The 15,363-nt window shown below is 47.9% G+C and overlaps 1 protein-coding gene across 1 annotated transcript in view; it reads left to right on the top strand.

Annotated features, from left to right (window-relative positions):
* PAG1 (phosphoprotein membrane anchor with glycosphingolipid microdomains 1) overlaps positions 1–12,795 on the top strand; it is a 483,338-nt gene extending 470,543 nt beyond the window's left edge. The window contains exon 10 of the mRNA XM_069220408.1: positions 11,380–12,795. Within this exon, the coding sequence (XP_069076509.1) occupies positions 11,380–11,739 (360 nt within the window). The 3' untranslated portion in view covers positions 11,740–12,795. The remainder of the gene's footprint in view (positions 1–11,379) is intronic.
* The last annotated feature ends 2,568 nt before the right edge of the window (positions 12,796–15,363 follow it).

Genomic DNA, 15,363 nt, shown 5'->3' with positions numbered 1-15,363 from the left:
AGTACATTCTGTCAGGGCACTTCCACATGGTCTTGCTTCCGGATGCCATCTCACTGCTGCAGCAAGGCGACTTCATGACCACCCTCAACTTGAAGGATGCTTGTTTCCACATCCTGATCCACACTCAGGTTTGTGGTAAATAGACAGCACTTCAGTTCAAAGTTCTGCCCTTTATGGCTGGTACAGCACCAAGGCTTGGTATCAGATGCCTTGTAGTGGTAGCCACTCTGCTCAGGAGGAATGGTGTCACGTATTTCCATACCTTGATGACTGGTTGATGAAGAATGCGAGCAGGGAGCACTGCCTCGCCCACACCCAGATCACCTGAGATCACCTCCGTGATTTTGGCTTCATCATCACTGTCAGCAAGTCTCACCTCCAACCACTTCAGATACAGCCATTTTTAAAAGCAATTCTAAACTCAGTCAGTGGGAAAGCTTATCCCAGCCCTGCGTGGGTTCAAGCCTTTCAAAACATGCTGCCTCTTTTCAGCTAAATCACCAATTGACGGTCAGGACGTTGATGTGCCTCCTAGTCATGATGGCCTCCTGAATTGCCATTGTTCACTTCGCTTGATTAAACATGTGACTGCTCCAGGAGTGCATGGAAGCTCAATGGTCACAAGCAGAGGGTCTATGGGAGGATCTATGGTTGATTTGTGCCATCACCCATCCCTCTCTGCAGTAACAGAGCCCCAACAACCTGTTGCAGAGCATGCCCTTTCTAGACCCTATCCCACGGATGACCATTACCATGTACACCTTCTTCAAGAGTTCGAGGGAGTATCTGCTGAATTTGAATGTTTAGGGTCTATGGACACCCATTCAGCAGTCCTTTGATATCAGTCACCTGGAGTTACTGGCAGTCCAACTGGCTCTCAAGGCCTTTTACTGCTGCATAGATCACAAAACAGTCCTGATCACACCAGACAACATGACTGTCACGTATTACCTTCAGAAGCAGGGGGCACACACTCCCCCAGCTCTCCAAGCTGGTACAGAGCATTTGGCATTGGGTGAGCCACCAAAGGGTATACCTGCTAGCTTCCGGGAGTGAACAACAACTTTGCACACCTGCTCAGCAGGATGCAGCAACAAGTCTACGATTTAGGAACTCCACCTCCTAGTCCTACTCCCGTACTTCTAAAATTCGGGGTTTCTCAGCATGAACTGCAGAAAACGCCAAATGTCCAAGCTTCGCTTCCAGGTTCTGCACTCGGAGTCCATAGACAATGCACCTTGGATAAACTGATCAGTTATTTGCCTAAGCTTCTCCGCCTCTCCCATTTCTTCCATATATATTGTCCAGGGGCTGCAGCATACCTCCTTCACCCTCATCCTGGAGGCCCCCACATGGCCAGGCAGCCATGGCTCACAACCCTACTCGAGTTGTCAGTAGTCCCACATGAGAAGCTCTCCAACAGGCAGAATCTTTTCATTCAAGGCCAGGGCACAGCTGGACATCACAGCCCCAGGCAGCTCAACCTAGCAATCTGGCTTCTGAGGCCTTAGTGTTTGGGTATCTCAATTTGCCACCTGAGTGCATGTCCATACTTAGAGGCTTCACACCCTACAATCCAAGTGTGCTATGCAGTAAAGTGGAAAAACTTTGTTCACTACTTCCTACCCAAACACATTGACCTACAGTACAGAACATTGCCTGCTATCTCCTTCATGAGCAGTGCTCAGGTGTGCTTATACTTCTATTCACTTGCATTTGGGTGCAGTGGCAGCTTTATGGAGGGACTTAATACGGTTATCTCTTCCAGCTTACTCCCAGTCTGTCCCTTTAACCTCAAAGCAGCACTCCTTAGGCTCATTGGACCCTCTTTCGAGCCTGTGCCTTCTCTAGTTTCTGTTGTGGAAGTTAGTGTTTCTGGTTGCTATTACTTCCATCAGGTGGGTCAGTGAGATTCAAGCCCTCACCCTGCAAGAGCCTTTCGTCAAGGTTCATGCTGACAGGGCAGTCCTCAGGACTAACTCAAAGTTCATGCACAAGGTGGTCTCTCTTTTCCACCTCATCCAAACGATTGAACTACATGTGTTCTTTCTGCACCCAGGTTTTGTAGTGGAGAGAGCTCTTCACACACTAGATGTTAGGAGGGTCCTCGTGTATTATATTGATAGGACAAAAGCTCTTTACAAGACTCAGCAACTGTTGGTCGCCAACAGTAAGCCACACAAAGGTAGTCAGCTAGTCAGGTGTATTAAAACCTGCTGTGCCAAAACCCAAACGTCAGCTCCCTGCTCCACCAGGCCGCATTTTACACTCAAAAAGTGGGCCTTCTTGGCCTTGCTGGGAAACAACACATTAGCGCAAATCTGTAGGCAGCTACCTGGTCCACACCACACATAGGGCCAGACATAGCAAAGGGTTTTTCCCATTCTGTGTCAATGGGAAAATGTGTTCGTACATATGGCCCATATACACTAAACACTACAGTGTGGATGTCCTAGCTCGTCATTAAGCCCAAGTGCGCCAGACTGTACTTTTTTCAGTCATCTACAATATACCTTGGCAAGCCTCCTCTTTATGGGACAACTGCTTTATAGTCTGTGGATAGCATGTCTGTCTACAGCTACACATGCCACTAACATAAATTGTTACTTACCCTATAAGCCTATGTTTGTGGCATGTAGTACTGTAAATTCACATGTGCCCGCCCTTCTCCCTGGAAGCTTTCAACTGTTGCTGATCTATTTACTCTACTTAACTTTCGTTTTCATACATTCCCTTGCATGGTCATCTTCTGTCGCATTCTTTTCTATCTCCAACACTAGATCACAGGAGTATGCATAGCATGTGAATCTAAAGCACTACATGCCACAAACAGATGCTTAGAGGGTAAGCACCATTTCACTTATGTGACACAGCTCTAAAAGTGAAAATGAGTTAGCAACTAATATTCCAGAATTTTTTTTCTCTCAATGTTGTTTTATTAGATTTTGCATCAAACAATTAAACAAATAACACAGCAAAGCGGTCCAGAAACACACAGTACATTTCACCATAGGCATGACGTTTTGAGTTTTGGCTTTCATTAACTCCAAATAATAAGTACATTAGATTGTGAAGCTTGGGAGGCATAAAAAGGAGAATTTACATAGTGTGTCATGATAATGCATTCAAGACAACTCCCTGGTCCACGAGAATCCACAATCCCACCCACAGCACCCACGTGGTTGTCATTCATGGCAGATGCTGGTGATGGCCAGAGGGGGCCCCTACTGTTCAGTTTCTGATCTCTCTGAGGAGGCATTATTATCATCAACAGTAAAATTATTAAGAACCACTCTCCATGTCATAATCTCTGCCTCAGCTTTTTAGTCAGTGCATATGGGTCTCCGCTGCTCCCCAGTCGCCAACATTTTGCATCCATGAGCTCAACTATGGTTTCCTCACACTGATCCACACAATTGCCACTCTTCCCTTCGCTAATAGAAGGGTATGCTGGGCCATCTTATAAGGGATCTTGTGCCCCTGGGGTTTCTTAACCCCTTCGCTGTCAGGCCTGTTCCCCCTCCTGTGCCAAGCCTTCTTTTGGCGATTTGGGGGTAGTTTGCGCTTAGGCCCTCATAACTTTTTGTCCACATAAGCTATCCATGCCAAATGTGCCTCCTTTTTTTCCAACATTCTGGGGATTTTGGTAGGAGACCAAGAAATTAGCCAAAATACAGCTAGAATTTGATTCTGCGTTTTTGAGAAAAATGGGGAAAAAGTGCTGCAGAAGAAAGCATCTGTTTTTTCCCTGCAAATGGCATCAACAAAGGGTTTGGGGTGCTAAAATCACCATGTTACCAGCTTTCAGGTTACAGGCAGACTTGAATCAGAAAACCATTTTTTTCAACACAGTTTTGGCATTTTACTGGCATATGCCCCATTTTTACTATTTTTTTGTGCTCTCAGCCTCCTTCCAGTTAGTGACAAAAATGGGTGTAAAACCAATCGTAGATCCTGTACAGCTAAACATTTCTGAAAAGTAGACAAAATTCTGAATTCAACAAGGGGTCGTTTGTGTAGATCCTTAAAGGTTTTCCTATAGAAAGTAACAGTTGAAATAAAAATAATATTGAAATTGAGTTGACAAAAACAGCCATTTCTGTCTACGTTTTCTTCTGTAACTTTCTCCAGGTATGGCAGATTTTTGAAAGCAATATATTGTTACATCTGCTTGTAGGTTCACCAAAAACCTAAGGTACCCAGAGCCAATAAATGAGCTGCACCTTGCAATTGGTTTTCATTGTATACCGGGTATACAGCAATTCATTTGGTGAAATATAAAGAGTGAAAAATAGGTCAGTGAACTGCTCTGCTTCCCGTAGCTCCACCTGCTAAGTAGAGCCCTCGTTCCTCTGAACTCCTGACCCCTGTCAGGAGTTCGAGGTGCTCCTCCACCCGCAGGCTTCTGCCTGCCCCTCATCCCTGGTGTCTAGTGGGAGAGCTCTGCTTTTCTACTAGGCTGCCTCTCTCTTCCTTTTCTCTACTTCGCTCTCTGTGTGCTCTCTCTTCCATGTCTGCCCCCTTGCATCCCTTTCTGCCATTCGCTCTCCTATGTGCTTTTTTGACTTTTGCTTTACTTCTGCGCTTTCCCTCCACTCTCTCTCTCTCTCTCTCTCTCACTCTTTCTCTCCCTCCTCTGTCTCTCCCCTGCCGCTGCTACCCCTGCGTCCCCGCCCCCCTCCTCTCTCGCGCGCTGCACTCCCGCTGCCCGCTCCCTTTTTTAGCACCGTTTTCACCCCCGCCTCCCAGCTGTCCTCTCCTCCGCCTCCCTACTTAATGGCGGCCACTGCAAGGTAGGGCGTGCAATACCACTGACCTGGTCAGTGAATTGTTCTGCCTCCCATAGCTCCACCTGCTAAGTAGAGCCTGCTAAGTAGAGCCCTGGGTCCTCCCTGTCAGGAGTTCAAGGTCCTCCTCCACCCGCAGGCTTCTGCCTGCACCTCATGCCTGGTGTCTAGTGGGTGAGCTCTGCTTTCCTACTAGGCTGCCTCTCTCCTTCGCTCTCTGTGTGCTCTCTCTTCCGTGTCTGCCCCTTTGTGCCCCTTTTTGCCACTCGCTCTCCTCTGTGCTCTTTTTGACTTTTGCTTTATTTCTGCGCTTTTACCTCCACTCTCTCTCTCGCTCTTGCTCTCCACATCTCTCTCCACCACCCCGCCGCTGCTGCCCGATGCGGCCCGCCCCCCTCCTCTCTCTCGCAATGCACTCCCGCCGCTGCTGCCCCCACAGCCGGCCCGCTTTTTGTGAACCGTTTTCACCCCCGCCTCCCAGCTGTCCTCTCCTCCCCCCCTCCCCACTTAATGGTGGCCGCACGCAGCGGGCACGCCAAAGGCAAGCCTGTCTGTGCCCGTCTGTGCCTGAACCGTGCCCAGCGCCAGAACCCGTCTCTCACCACCGCCCACACCACCCCTACAGCCATCTTCGTTACGACAGCATCACCTTCCACTCCCTCAACACCGGCCGCTCACCTGCCTGCCATCAAGCCACCCCGCAGCTCACCCACAGACCCTTCTCTTGCTGGACCTGCACCTTCACCAGCCTCCAAGGCAACAACCCACCCACCAAGGCAGGACGCAGCCATCTCAGATGTATCCTACTCAACACCCGTTCCGTCCACAAACACGCTGTTGAACTTTGAAATCTACTCAACTCAGCTTCCCCAGACGTCGCCTTCCTGACCGAGACCTGGATGGAACCCCTCCTCAGCGCCTGACATTGCCATAGCCATCCCGGACGGCTACAAGATCACCAGCAGGGACCGCTCCACCAAATCAGGAGGAGGCATCGCCATCATCCACAAGAATACCCTCAGAATCACGACCAGCACTGAAGATGCCCTCGGTACCACCGAACACCTGCACTTCCAGATCCACACCGACCCAAACACTACCATCAGAGGGACCCTCATTTACAGACCACCTGGCAGCAGTTCAGCGACTCCATCACCAATGTCATCAGCACGCACGCTCTTGCATCCATAGACTACATACTCCTTGGGGACTTGAACTTCCACCTCGAGAACAACAACAAAAACAACTCTACCACCCTGCTTGACAACCTCTCCAACCTTGGCCTCAAACAGCTCGTCACGACACCCACCCACTCCGCAGGACACACACTTAACACCATTTTCTCCACTAGCAAACACGTCTCCTTCAGCCACACCACCGAACTCAACTGGACCGACCACCGCTGCATCCGCTTCTCCTTTGAGAAACCCACAACACACCATCACCCGCAGCGTATTCCCCACCACAGATGGAACAAGGTTACCGAAGACCAACTGATCACTACCCTCTCCTGGAACCCACCCATCAACACCACCGACACTGACACAGCAGCCCGCATCCACGATGGATCGACAACTGTGCCAACACTCTCTCCCCGATCAAAAATCCTTCCAACAGACGCACCAACAGAAAGGCCTTCTGGTTCACCGCCGACCCCCAAGAATCTAAGAAAACTTGCCGAAGACTCGAAAAGAAGTGGCGTCAAGATCAGACACTGGACAAGCACACAGACTTCAAGAAAGCCATCCGCAGACCCCACCAACGCATCTGAACCACCAAGAGAACCACCTTCAAAGAACGCATTGACAACAACGCGCACAGCCGCAAGGAGCTCTTCAACATCCCGCCATCACAAGACCTCTGTGACTCCCTAGCCACCTTCTTCCACCGTAAGATCGCAGACATCCATGACAGCTTTAGTACTCAGCCCCCCGTCAACCACCGACACCACAGACTCACCAGCCTCCTGCTCTCCTGGACCCATGAGAACAACACCATCGAAATCATGAACACCATCCACTCCAGCTCACCATCCAACCCCTGCCCTCACCACATCTTCAACAAAGCAAGCTCTGTCATCGCACCCCAACTCCGGAAGATCATCAGCTGTTCCTTGAAGTCCGCCACCTTCCCGGAGAACTGGAAACATGCAGAGTTCAAAGTCCTCCTCAAGAAACCTAAAGCTGACCCAAAGGGCCTCAAGAACTTCCGGCCCATCTCCCTGCCCCCCTTACCGGCAAAAGTCATAGAGAAAATTTTCTCCAAACAACTGACCCGTTTCCTCGAGGAAAACAACACTCTGGAGCCATCCCAATCCGGATTCTGCAGCAACTGAAGCACCAAAACTGCCCTCATTGCCGCCCCCGACATCAGAACCATACTGGACAACGGCGAAACCACTGCCCTCATCCTCCTGGACCTCTCAACCTTATTAGACACAGTGTGCAACCACAACGTACGCACAAGCCTCAGCGACGCAGGAATCCGCGACAGAGCCCTGGACTGGATCACCTCCTTTCTCAGAGAGTCCGCCTCCCTCCATTCCGCTCTAAAGCCACCAAAATCATCTGAGACGTACCCCAGGGTTCATCCCTCGGCCTGACCCTCTTCGTCTGCATGGCTCTGCTCGCTAACATCGCCCGATCTCAAAACCTCAACATCATCTCATACGTTGATGACACCCAGCTGATCTTCTCCCTCACCAAGGACACCGCCAAGACCAACCTCCACGAAGGAATGAAGGCCATCGCCGAATGGATGAATAACAGCTGCCTGAAACTGAATTCTGACAAGTCTGAGGTCCTCATCTTTGGCTCCACACCCTCCACATGGGACGACTCCTGGTTGCCTGCCACACTGGGAAATGCCCCGACACACACTGACCATGCACACAACCTGGGATTCATCCTGGACTCTTCACTATCTATGACCCAGCAAGTCAACACCATCTCCTCCTCCTGCTTCAACACCCTCCGCATGCTCCGGAAGATCTACAAATGGATCCCCACTGAAACCAGAAGAACAGTCACCGTAGCCCTCGTAAGCAGCAAACTGGACTCCGGCAATGCCCTCTACGCAGAAACCACAGCCAAACACCAGAAAAGACTGCAACGCAGCCAGAACGCCTCCACACGCCTCATCCTGGACATCCACTGCCACATCACAGCCCACCTGAGAGACCTGCATTGGCTCCCTGTCAACAAGAGAATCATCTTCAAACTCCTCACCCACGCTCATAAGGCACTGCACAGCACCGGACCAGAATACCTCAACAGACGGTTCTCCTCCTACAACCCGACCCGACAGCTTCGCTCCACTGACCCTGCCCTCGCCACTGTCCCATGCATCCGCAGAACAACCACCAGCGGCAGATCATTCCTGCACCTCACCGCCAAGACGTGGAACACTCTTCCCACCCACCCGCTTTAGATCAAGGACCTCCTTACCTTCAGGAAACATCTGAAGACATGGCTGTTTGAGCAGTAGCAGCTCTCCCCCTCTGCCCCCAGCGCCTCGAGACCCTCACAGGTGAGTAGTGCACTTTACAAATCACCTGATTGATTGATTGATTGACGGTGTATAGGGAATTTCCACTTCTGCTGGCTTTTCTAGAATACACACCACCTCCTTCCAAAATCTCTGAATATCGACATGCCCATGCCAGATGTATAAATGAGGCCCCACGTATCCCACATCTCGCACAACCAGCGTCTCTCTTGAGATCCATCCTTATCAGCTGCCTAGGAGTCACATATGTACGATGCAAGAAATTTGAGGTTACAGGATACTTGCCTCACCAAACTATAAGCCCGGGCCCAGTCTATGGGGGTCATTCTGACCTCCGCGGGCGGCGGAAGCCGCCCACCTGGCGGGAACCGCCAGAAGACCGTACCGCGGTCGAAAGACCGTACGGCGGTCATTCTGAGTTTCCCGCTGGGCTGGCGGGCGACCGCCAGAAGGCCGCCCGCCAGCCCAGCGGGAAACCCCCTTCCATGAGGATGCCGGCTCTGAATGGAGCCGGCGGAGTGGAAGGGGTGCGACGGGTGCAGTTGCACCCGTCGCGATTTTCAGTGTCTGCTTGGCAGACACTGAAAATCTTGGTGGGGCCCTGTTAGGGGGCCCCTGCAGTGCCCATGCCATTGCCCCACGACACCCGTTACCACCAGCCAGGTTCTGGCGGTCAAAACAGCCAGAGCCAGGCTAGCGGTAAGGGGGTTGGAATCCCCATCATGGAGGATTACCTTGGGCAGCGGGAAACCGGCGGGACACCGCTGGTTTCCCGTTTCTGACCGCGGCTGTACCGCCGCGGTCAGAATGCCCATGGGAGCACCGCCAGCCTGTTGGCGGTGCTCCCGCGGTCGTTGGCCCTGGCGGTCCATGACCGCCAGGGTCAGAATGACCCCCTATGTCTTATATAGGGTCCTCTAAATCAACATCCTAGGCCCTACGGGCTGCAAATGTGTGATCCTCAGTATCCCCTTGGATGACACTAATATTCCAGAAAATAATAGTCACGGGTAGGGTCAACAGAAAGTAAACTAAGCCAGGCACCTATATTCAATAAATGAAATAGAATTTGAATGGACTAGCATAGGATTTTAACAGTGGAGTGTGTTTCAGATCTTCCTTTTAGTTCACTGTAACAAAGAGGCAGATCAGGCCAATGAAAATGGGCTTCTCAAGGAAAATGGCATGTACATCAAAGGGAGGGATTGCGTGGACATTTCCTAATGAGAGCTTAATAAAAAGGACTCCACAAAGTACTCCACAGGTGCATGCCAAACCAAGTTAATCTGGGTTTAGGTCCAAACATGAGTAAAACAAAAATGTCACCCGGTGGCATTGAATAAGAGGGCATAAACACACTTAGAGCCCCATACAGCCCATAAACACACTTTTTATCCGTTTTACCTGAACATAAAGTAACGTAAAGTGCACAGGTTTATCAGGACAGTAAGTAAAAGAATTCAGGTCAAAGTACTTAAGTGTTACAACTATAATGGGTTTTGATACCCCCACAGTGCTTCTCCTTGTTCTGCTATTAAAGATAAAATAAAGGAGCACTGTAAAGATTTAGTTCGTTTCTTGAGCCATCAGCTCATGCATCCTGCACCATTGTGTACATGCTCTGTATTTCCTCTTTTTGGCCCATAGAGGCCCCATTCTCAAGTCATCAGAAAAATACTCTACCTGGTCCGTTTACCATTATCTAATGTTTCCAGTACCATTGTTCTCTCTGTATTTCCCATCGGCCCAGTTCCCATTCTCTTAGCCCTGTTGCAGTGTGTTTGGACTGAATTAGTTTGTTTTAAAGGAACTTCTAATCACATCCTTTGATATTCAGATTGTCCCCCACCTCATCAATATTGCAGCCAGCGAGGTCTTCAAATAGATTATACCTGGATAGCTGCTGCATCGGGCCAGCGCCTATTGAGTGGTGTGATGAGTTATTAAATGATCCATTTTGGGTGTGCGATGGCGATGCAAGGGGTGCTCTTTATGGGCCGTTTGGTGTTGTGAAGCCTGAGTAGTCATCCTTTAAGAGAGACACAAGGTAAGCATGACTGGTATTCAGAGGGTAACATTGCGTGTTATAAGCAACGCTACATGGCTACAAGAGATAACAATTGTAATGCGCACTGTTGGTGATATTAAAATGCTCTGTACACCACGATCGTCTGGAAACCTGGTTGTTCCCTGCGAAAAACACAAGGAAGTTCAGTGCAGGCCCCTTAATTTTACTCACACTGACCAAACCTCATCCATTGACTAGTCTCAATAAAATAACAGTAATAGAGATTCAGGCATGGAAACCAGGCAATGAGGACACACTTGCAGAACGCGCTGGGCTCTTTAACCGCTGCTCCTCCACCGCTCCTCATCTCCAGCATGAGTGTAGTGGAAGACCTGCAAGTCAAAGGACCTTCAGGGACATGTTGGGTGGAGGTACCTGGGTTCTGGACCTACCTGTGATCCAACAGGTATAGTGTTGTATCCTGACTTTAAGGAATAAAGTGGAATGTAAAATGTAGTGTGCGGGCTGGCGTGGCGTTCGTTCACCCCACAGTTACTCTACTGGCTGGTGAGGTGATGCCGCACGGAGCCGTTTCTCCTGCAGTAAAGTAACTTTTCCATTTATGTTGTGTTGGAGTTTACTGAAGACGCACAATGTATAGTTTGATTCGATCACTACTCAGTTCACTCAGCCTGACCGGCTTTCCCATCAACTGTCTTGTCAGCCAAACCACTATGTTTCTTTGTAGATAAAATCATGTCCTACATACCACAGTCATGTAAACCCGTGCTGCACCCACCTCACAATATGACAACCTGACAATTCCTATATGCAATTCCTATAGTAAGCCAAAGAAGAAATTTAACTTTGGGGGAGGTGCTTTTTATCTTGTACTTCTTAAAGGTTTAAATATTTTGATTATGAGAAAGATCCTTAAATGCTTTACTAATGAAGGAAGTGTGAGTGGGCTTTAATCATATTTTTTTCAGGTGAATGAGTGGTTTATGAGAAGGCAGGTTTACAAGAAGGCAGTCAAGTAGGTTTGTTCTCTAAAGCTATACTGTTGTTTTTCCATAGATTGCTGCTATGTACTCTTCAGTGAACAGAACAAGCCAGTCCATCCTGATTCAAGATGAGCTAGCCAATTATGCCTACATTCAAGATATTGCAACTCGACGATCTCCATCAATTGGCAGTGAGCTTTATGCAACAGTCAGAGACTTGGAAAACACCTCAAACCACTTTGACGGGTCTGAGTCATCGCTCAGAACATACGATGGTCCAGATTCAGAGTATGAAACAGTCCAAATTATGTGCAAAGAAGATGAAAGGACAATACCCATGCCTAATGACTTCCACAATGCTCTTGCGCAGGAAGAAAGCGACTATGAAAGCATTGGAGACTTGAACCAAAACGGTGATATCACTAGACTTTAATACCTTTAAAAGTAAGGTTTTACAACAAATAGTGTCCAGTTATTTCAAGAACATTGTGCACCACGAGCGTCACGCCTATCGTTTTAGAATTTCGGATGTTAAAACATTTATATGAGCAATCAAATGAAGGCCAGCAGTGGAAGTTCTATATCACTCTGTGTTATGAGTGAATAGCTTTTATATTCCTGAAGTACAATCATCCATGTGCTGACAAGGTTTGGTAGTTGGGTGGTTATCGTGCAGCCAGTATTGTTGCACACTTAATTTCTATCCAGTGAGAAATTAACATTTTATCCCCAAGAAGATTTCAAACTGCTTTGAACAAATCTGGCATCGTTCTATATTTTACAGAAGCATCTTTTAGATGTCCATCCAGACAGCTTCAGAAGCAATGGACTTGGCTTGTTGTGCTGCTTCTTTCTGGTTAACTTGGTCTTCCTGTGAAGTAATACCTTTTCTTTGAAGCATAAAAACATGAATATGTGGCTGTGGTTTGAATACATCTTCCCCATACAGGGCATTATCTTGTTTTGTGCGCTAGGCAATGCTCCATGTCGCGCAAACCAAACAGGAGACATATTTCCAGTGTCTTTTCTTTCTTGTCCATGTTTGCAAAACGAAGGTACTTCACAAGTGACCTACACAAAACCTGTACTTGAATGATTATGATTACAATAAGTTGGTACCCTAAAGCTTTATTACCTCTTGGTACTTATGGAATTGTTTGGTACATATCACAATATGTGAATTCGTATATTTGAAATGGTACTGTCTACAAACTGTAGCCTTAACATTGGGAATTTCAACTAGCCAAACGTATTCGAACAGCTGCCAAAACAAATCTGCAGAAGCTATGGCAATGATTGAGGTCCACGTTTCTTGGGTTGTCTGAAGATAAAAGGCATGTATAACGTTTTTTGTATTTTCAGGTACTTAAGGCTGATCATCAAATCCTATTTATATTGCACAGAGATATGGGTAACTCTTTTACGCTTAATTTAAAATTTGTAACATCACGCACAATATAAAATATATCAAAATCTTTTATCATCTACAGTGGCTGTGTTTGTCATTTTCCTGATGTTGTCTTAACTGGAATTTTTGAACTGAGCACCATGCTCATCACAAACAATATCCCATGGATTCATTTGTAGCTCCTTGCAAACAAGCAGTGATCTTATATGTTAGACCTGGCTGCTCATGGTGTGGTTTCTCTGTACATTTTGCTTCTGACCGCCTGTTTTTGGATCCTGTGCTGTAAATCGTTTTTGTTGGTTTTGATACTCTGGGGACTTTACCACTGCTAACCAGTACAAGTGTTCTCTGTCTAAATTACATTGGTAATTGGTTTATCCAGGAGTGGCATATCTGATCCACTAATAAGTCCCTAGTAAAATGCACTAGAGGGCCTGTAAATCAAATGCTACTAGTGGGCCTACAACACTGATTTTATCACCCACATGAGTAGCCATGTAAACATGTCTCAGACCTGCCACTGCAGTGTCTGTGTGTGCAGTTGCTAACTGCCAGTTCGACCTGGCAACTGTACACACTTGCCAGGTCCAAACTTTCCCTCTTACTACATGTAGGTCACCCCTAAGGTAGCCCCATGGGCAGGGTGCAATGTATTTGGGTAGGTTCTGTACTGGTGTGCGACTGGTGCGGCTGCACCGGGTGCTGACCTGGATGGGTGGGTGCTGACCTCAGTGGGCACTGTGTTTAGCAATAACTTACGAAACTTGTGATTTAAAGGCACCTGCTGGAACGTTCTTTTGTGTCCAGCCTTCAGGAAGCAATTACAATGTCAAGAAAACTCTTGTGATTAATGTTCTTGCTAGAGAGAGAGAGATAGAGATCAGTGTTTTGTCCAGTGGAAGTTTTGACCCCCCCATAAAATAGTGCAGAGGGTTAATATGCCTGATGCAAAGAACACAACAGAATTTTATGTGGACAGCTGAGTGGATTAGTAAAGCGAGCCTTTAACAGCCCTATATAACAAATGAAATGTATGAGAGAGGGGCTATGGAGAGATGAGGGGCAGTTTTGCTGGGTGATAGTGGGTGAATCCGAGGAGGTGGTCATGGGATGTGGGGGGCAAAAAAGATTGCTCAATGGGCGCCACCAGCACTAAAGCCGGCCTTGCTGGTGGTTTTTGCATGTCCTAATAGTGCAATACAGCTAAATTTGTTTTTCACTATTGCAAGGCCTATCTCTCCCAGAGGTTAACATAGGGATTGACTAGAAATACCTTCTAAGTGTAATTTTCCATTGGGAGCAGATAGAGATGTGGAGTTTGCGGTCTATGAACGCACAATTTAAAAAATACTTCTTTTAGTGGCATTGGCTTTCAGATTGTAAGTTTGAAAATGCCACTTTTAGAAAGTGTGCATTTTCTTGCTTACCCATTCTGTGCTTCTGCCTGACTACTGAATACACATTTGGGTCAGACTGACAGTTGGGCTGTTTGTGAATTCCCTTTAGTTAGTGGCACAAAGGGAGCTGAGGTGTGTCCTGCATTTCCTGATGAGTCTTCCTGGGCTAGAGTGGGAGCTGACACCTTCACTTGAAAGGGCCGTGCCTGACCTCTCGCAATACAGTCTTCAACCCCATAGTGTGTGTCTGGGGCAGGACAAGGAAGAGTCAAGGTCTTGTGCAACTACAAAGGATGCGTACTTGAAAGGCAGAAATGAGTATAAATATTTGACTGCTGACCCCAACATTTTAGATTACTTCTGGTCAAGAGGAACCTCTGCCAAAAATAAGGGCTTGATGCTTGAGGAGGATCTGCCACTCTGACTGTTGCTTTGCTGTACTGGCCTGCTGCTGCTGCTTCTGCCTTGGGAGTGAAAGGACTGAACTTTGCTTTCTGAAATCTTGGTAGTGAAGTTTCTCTGAGGGCTTGGACTGAGCTTGCCCCCTATTCTGAAGTCTCAGAGACATGAAAGACTTCATGTGCCAGCACCTGGGCTCTCCTGCTGAGACCCCTGACCTGCCAAGTGGTGCCACATCCTGTCCCTGTGCCCTTGAAAGGAGGCGTTGGTGAACCCAATGTGGAAATCCTTGCACTGGAGCGGAGCTGCAGAAAATCGATGCAGCACCCCATCACAGCTGTAAAATCGATACAGCACCTGCCACGCAGCTGCAGAAATCAATTAATTGCATGCTTAGTGCGGATTCATCGTTGCTGTGCATCTGGATTTTCCACACATCATCGCTGGACATGAAAATCTGCAGTATCACATCACAGACCCTAGGCTGCGGGCCCAGAAATTGATGCACTGTTCAACTGTGGGAAAAAGATTGACGCATCGCCTACCCGACGGGGAAAGAATCTATGCACAACCTCACTTGCGAGTAAGGAATCAACCCATGCTTTGCCAATGCGTTACCTCGTCTGCGGTTTTATTTTTATGGATCATATCTGTTTATTGGTATTTAACATACAAAAACCAATTACAGAGCTCTGTATCAACATCCAACTCCTTCGGCTATCAACATATCACAGCGTCCCTTGCCACGCATGTTTGAGGGCGGCCCAGCAGAGCAGCGTCATTGACACAGGAAGACATACTCCCTCCACCCATCTGCCCTCCCCTAGGGACTATAGTCTCGGCATATATGGTA

This window comes from Pleurodeles waltl, chromosome 2_2 (genome assembly GCF_031143425.1).
Source record: "Pleurodeles waltl isolate 20211129_DDA chromosome 2_2, aPleWal1.hap1.20221129, whole genome shotgun sequence".
In the NCBI taxonomy this organism is placed as follows: domain Eukaryota; kingdom Metazoa; phylum Chordata; class Amphibia; order Caudata; family Salamandridae; genus Pleurodeles; species Pleurodeles waltl.
The sequence above is the reverse complement of the archived record's forward strand: the minus strand, read 5'-3'. Positions and strand labels throughout refer to the sequence as shown.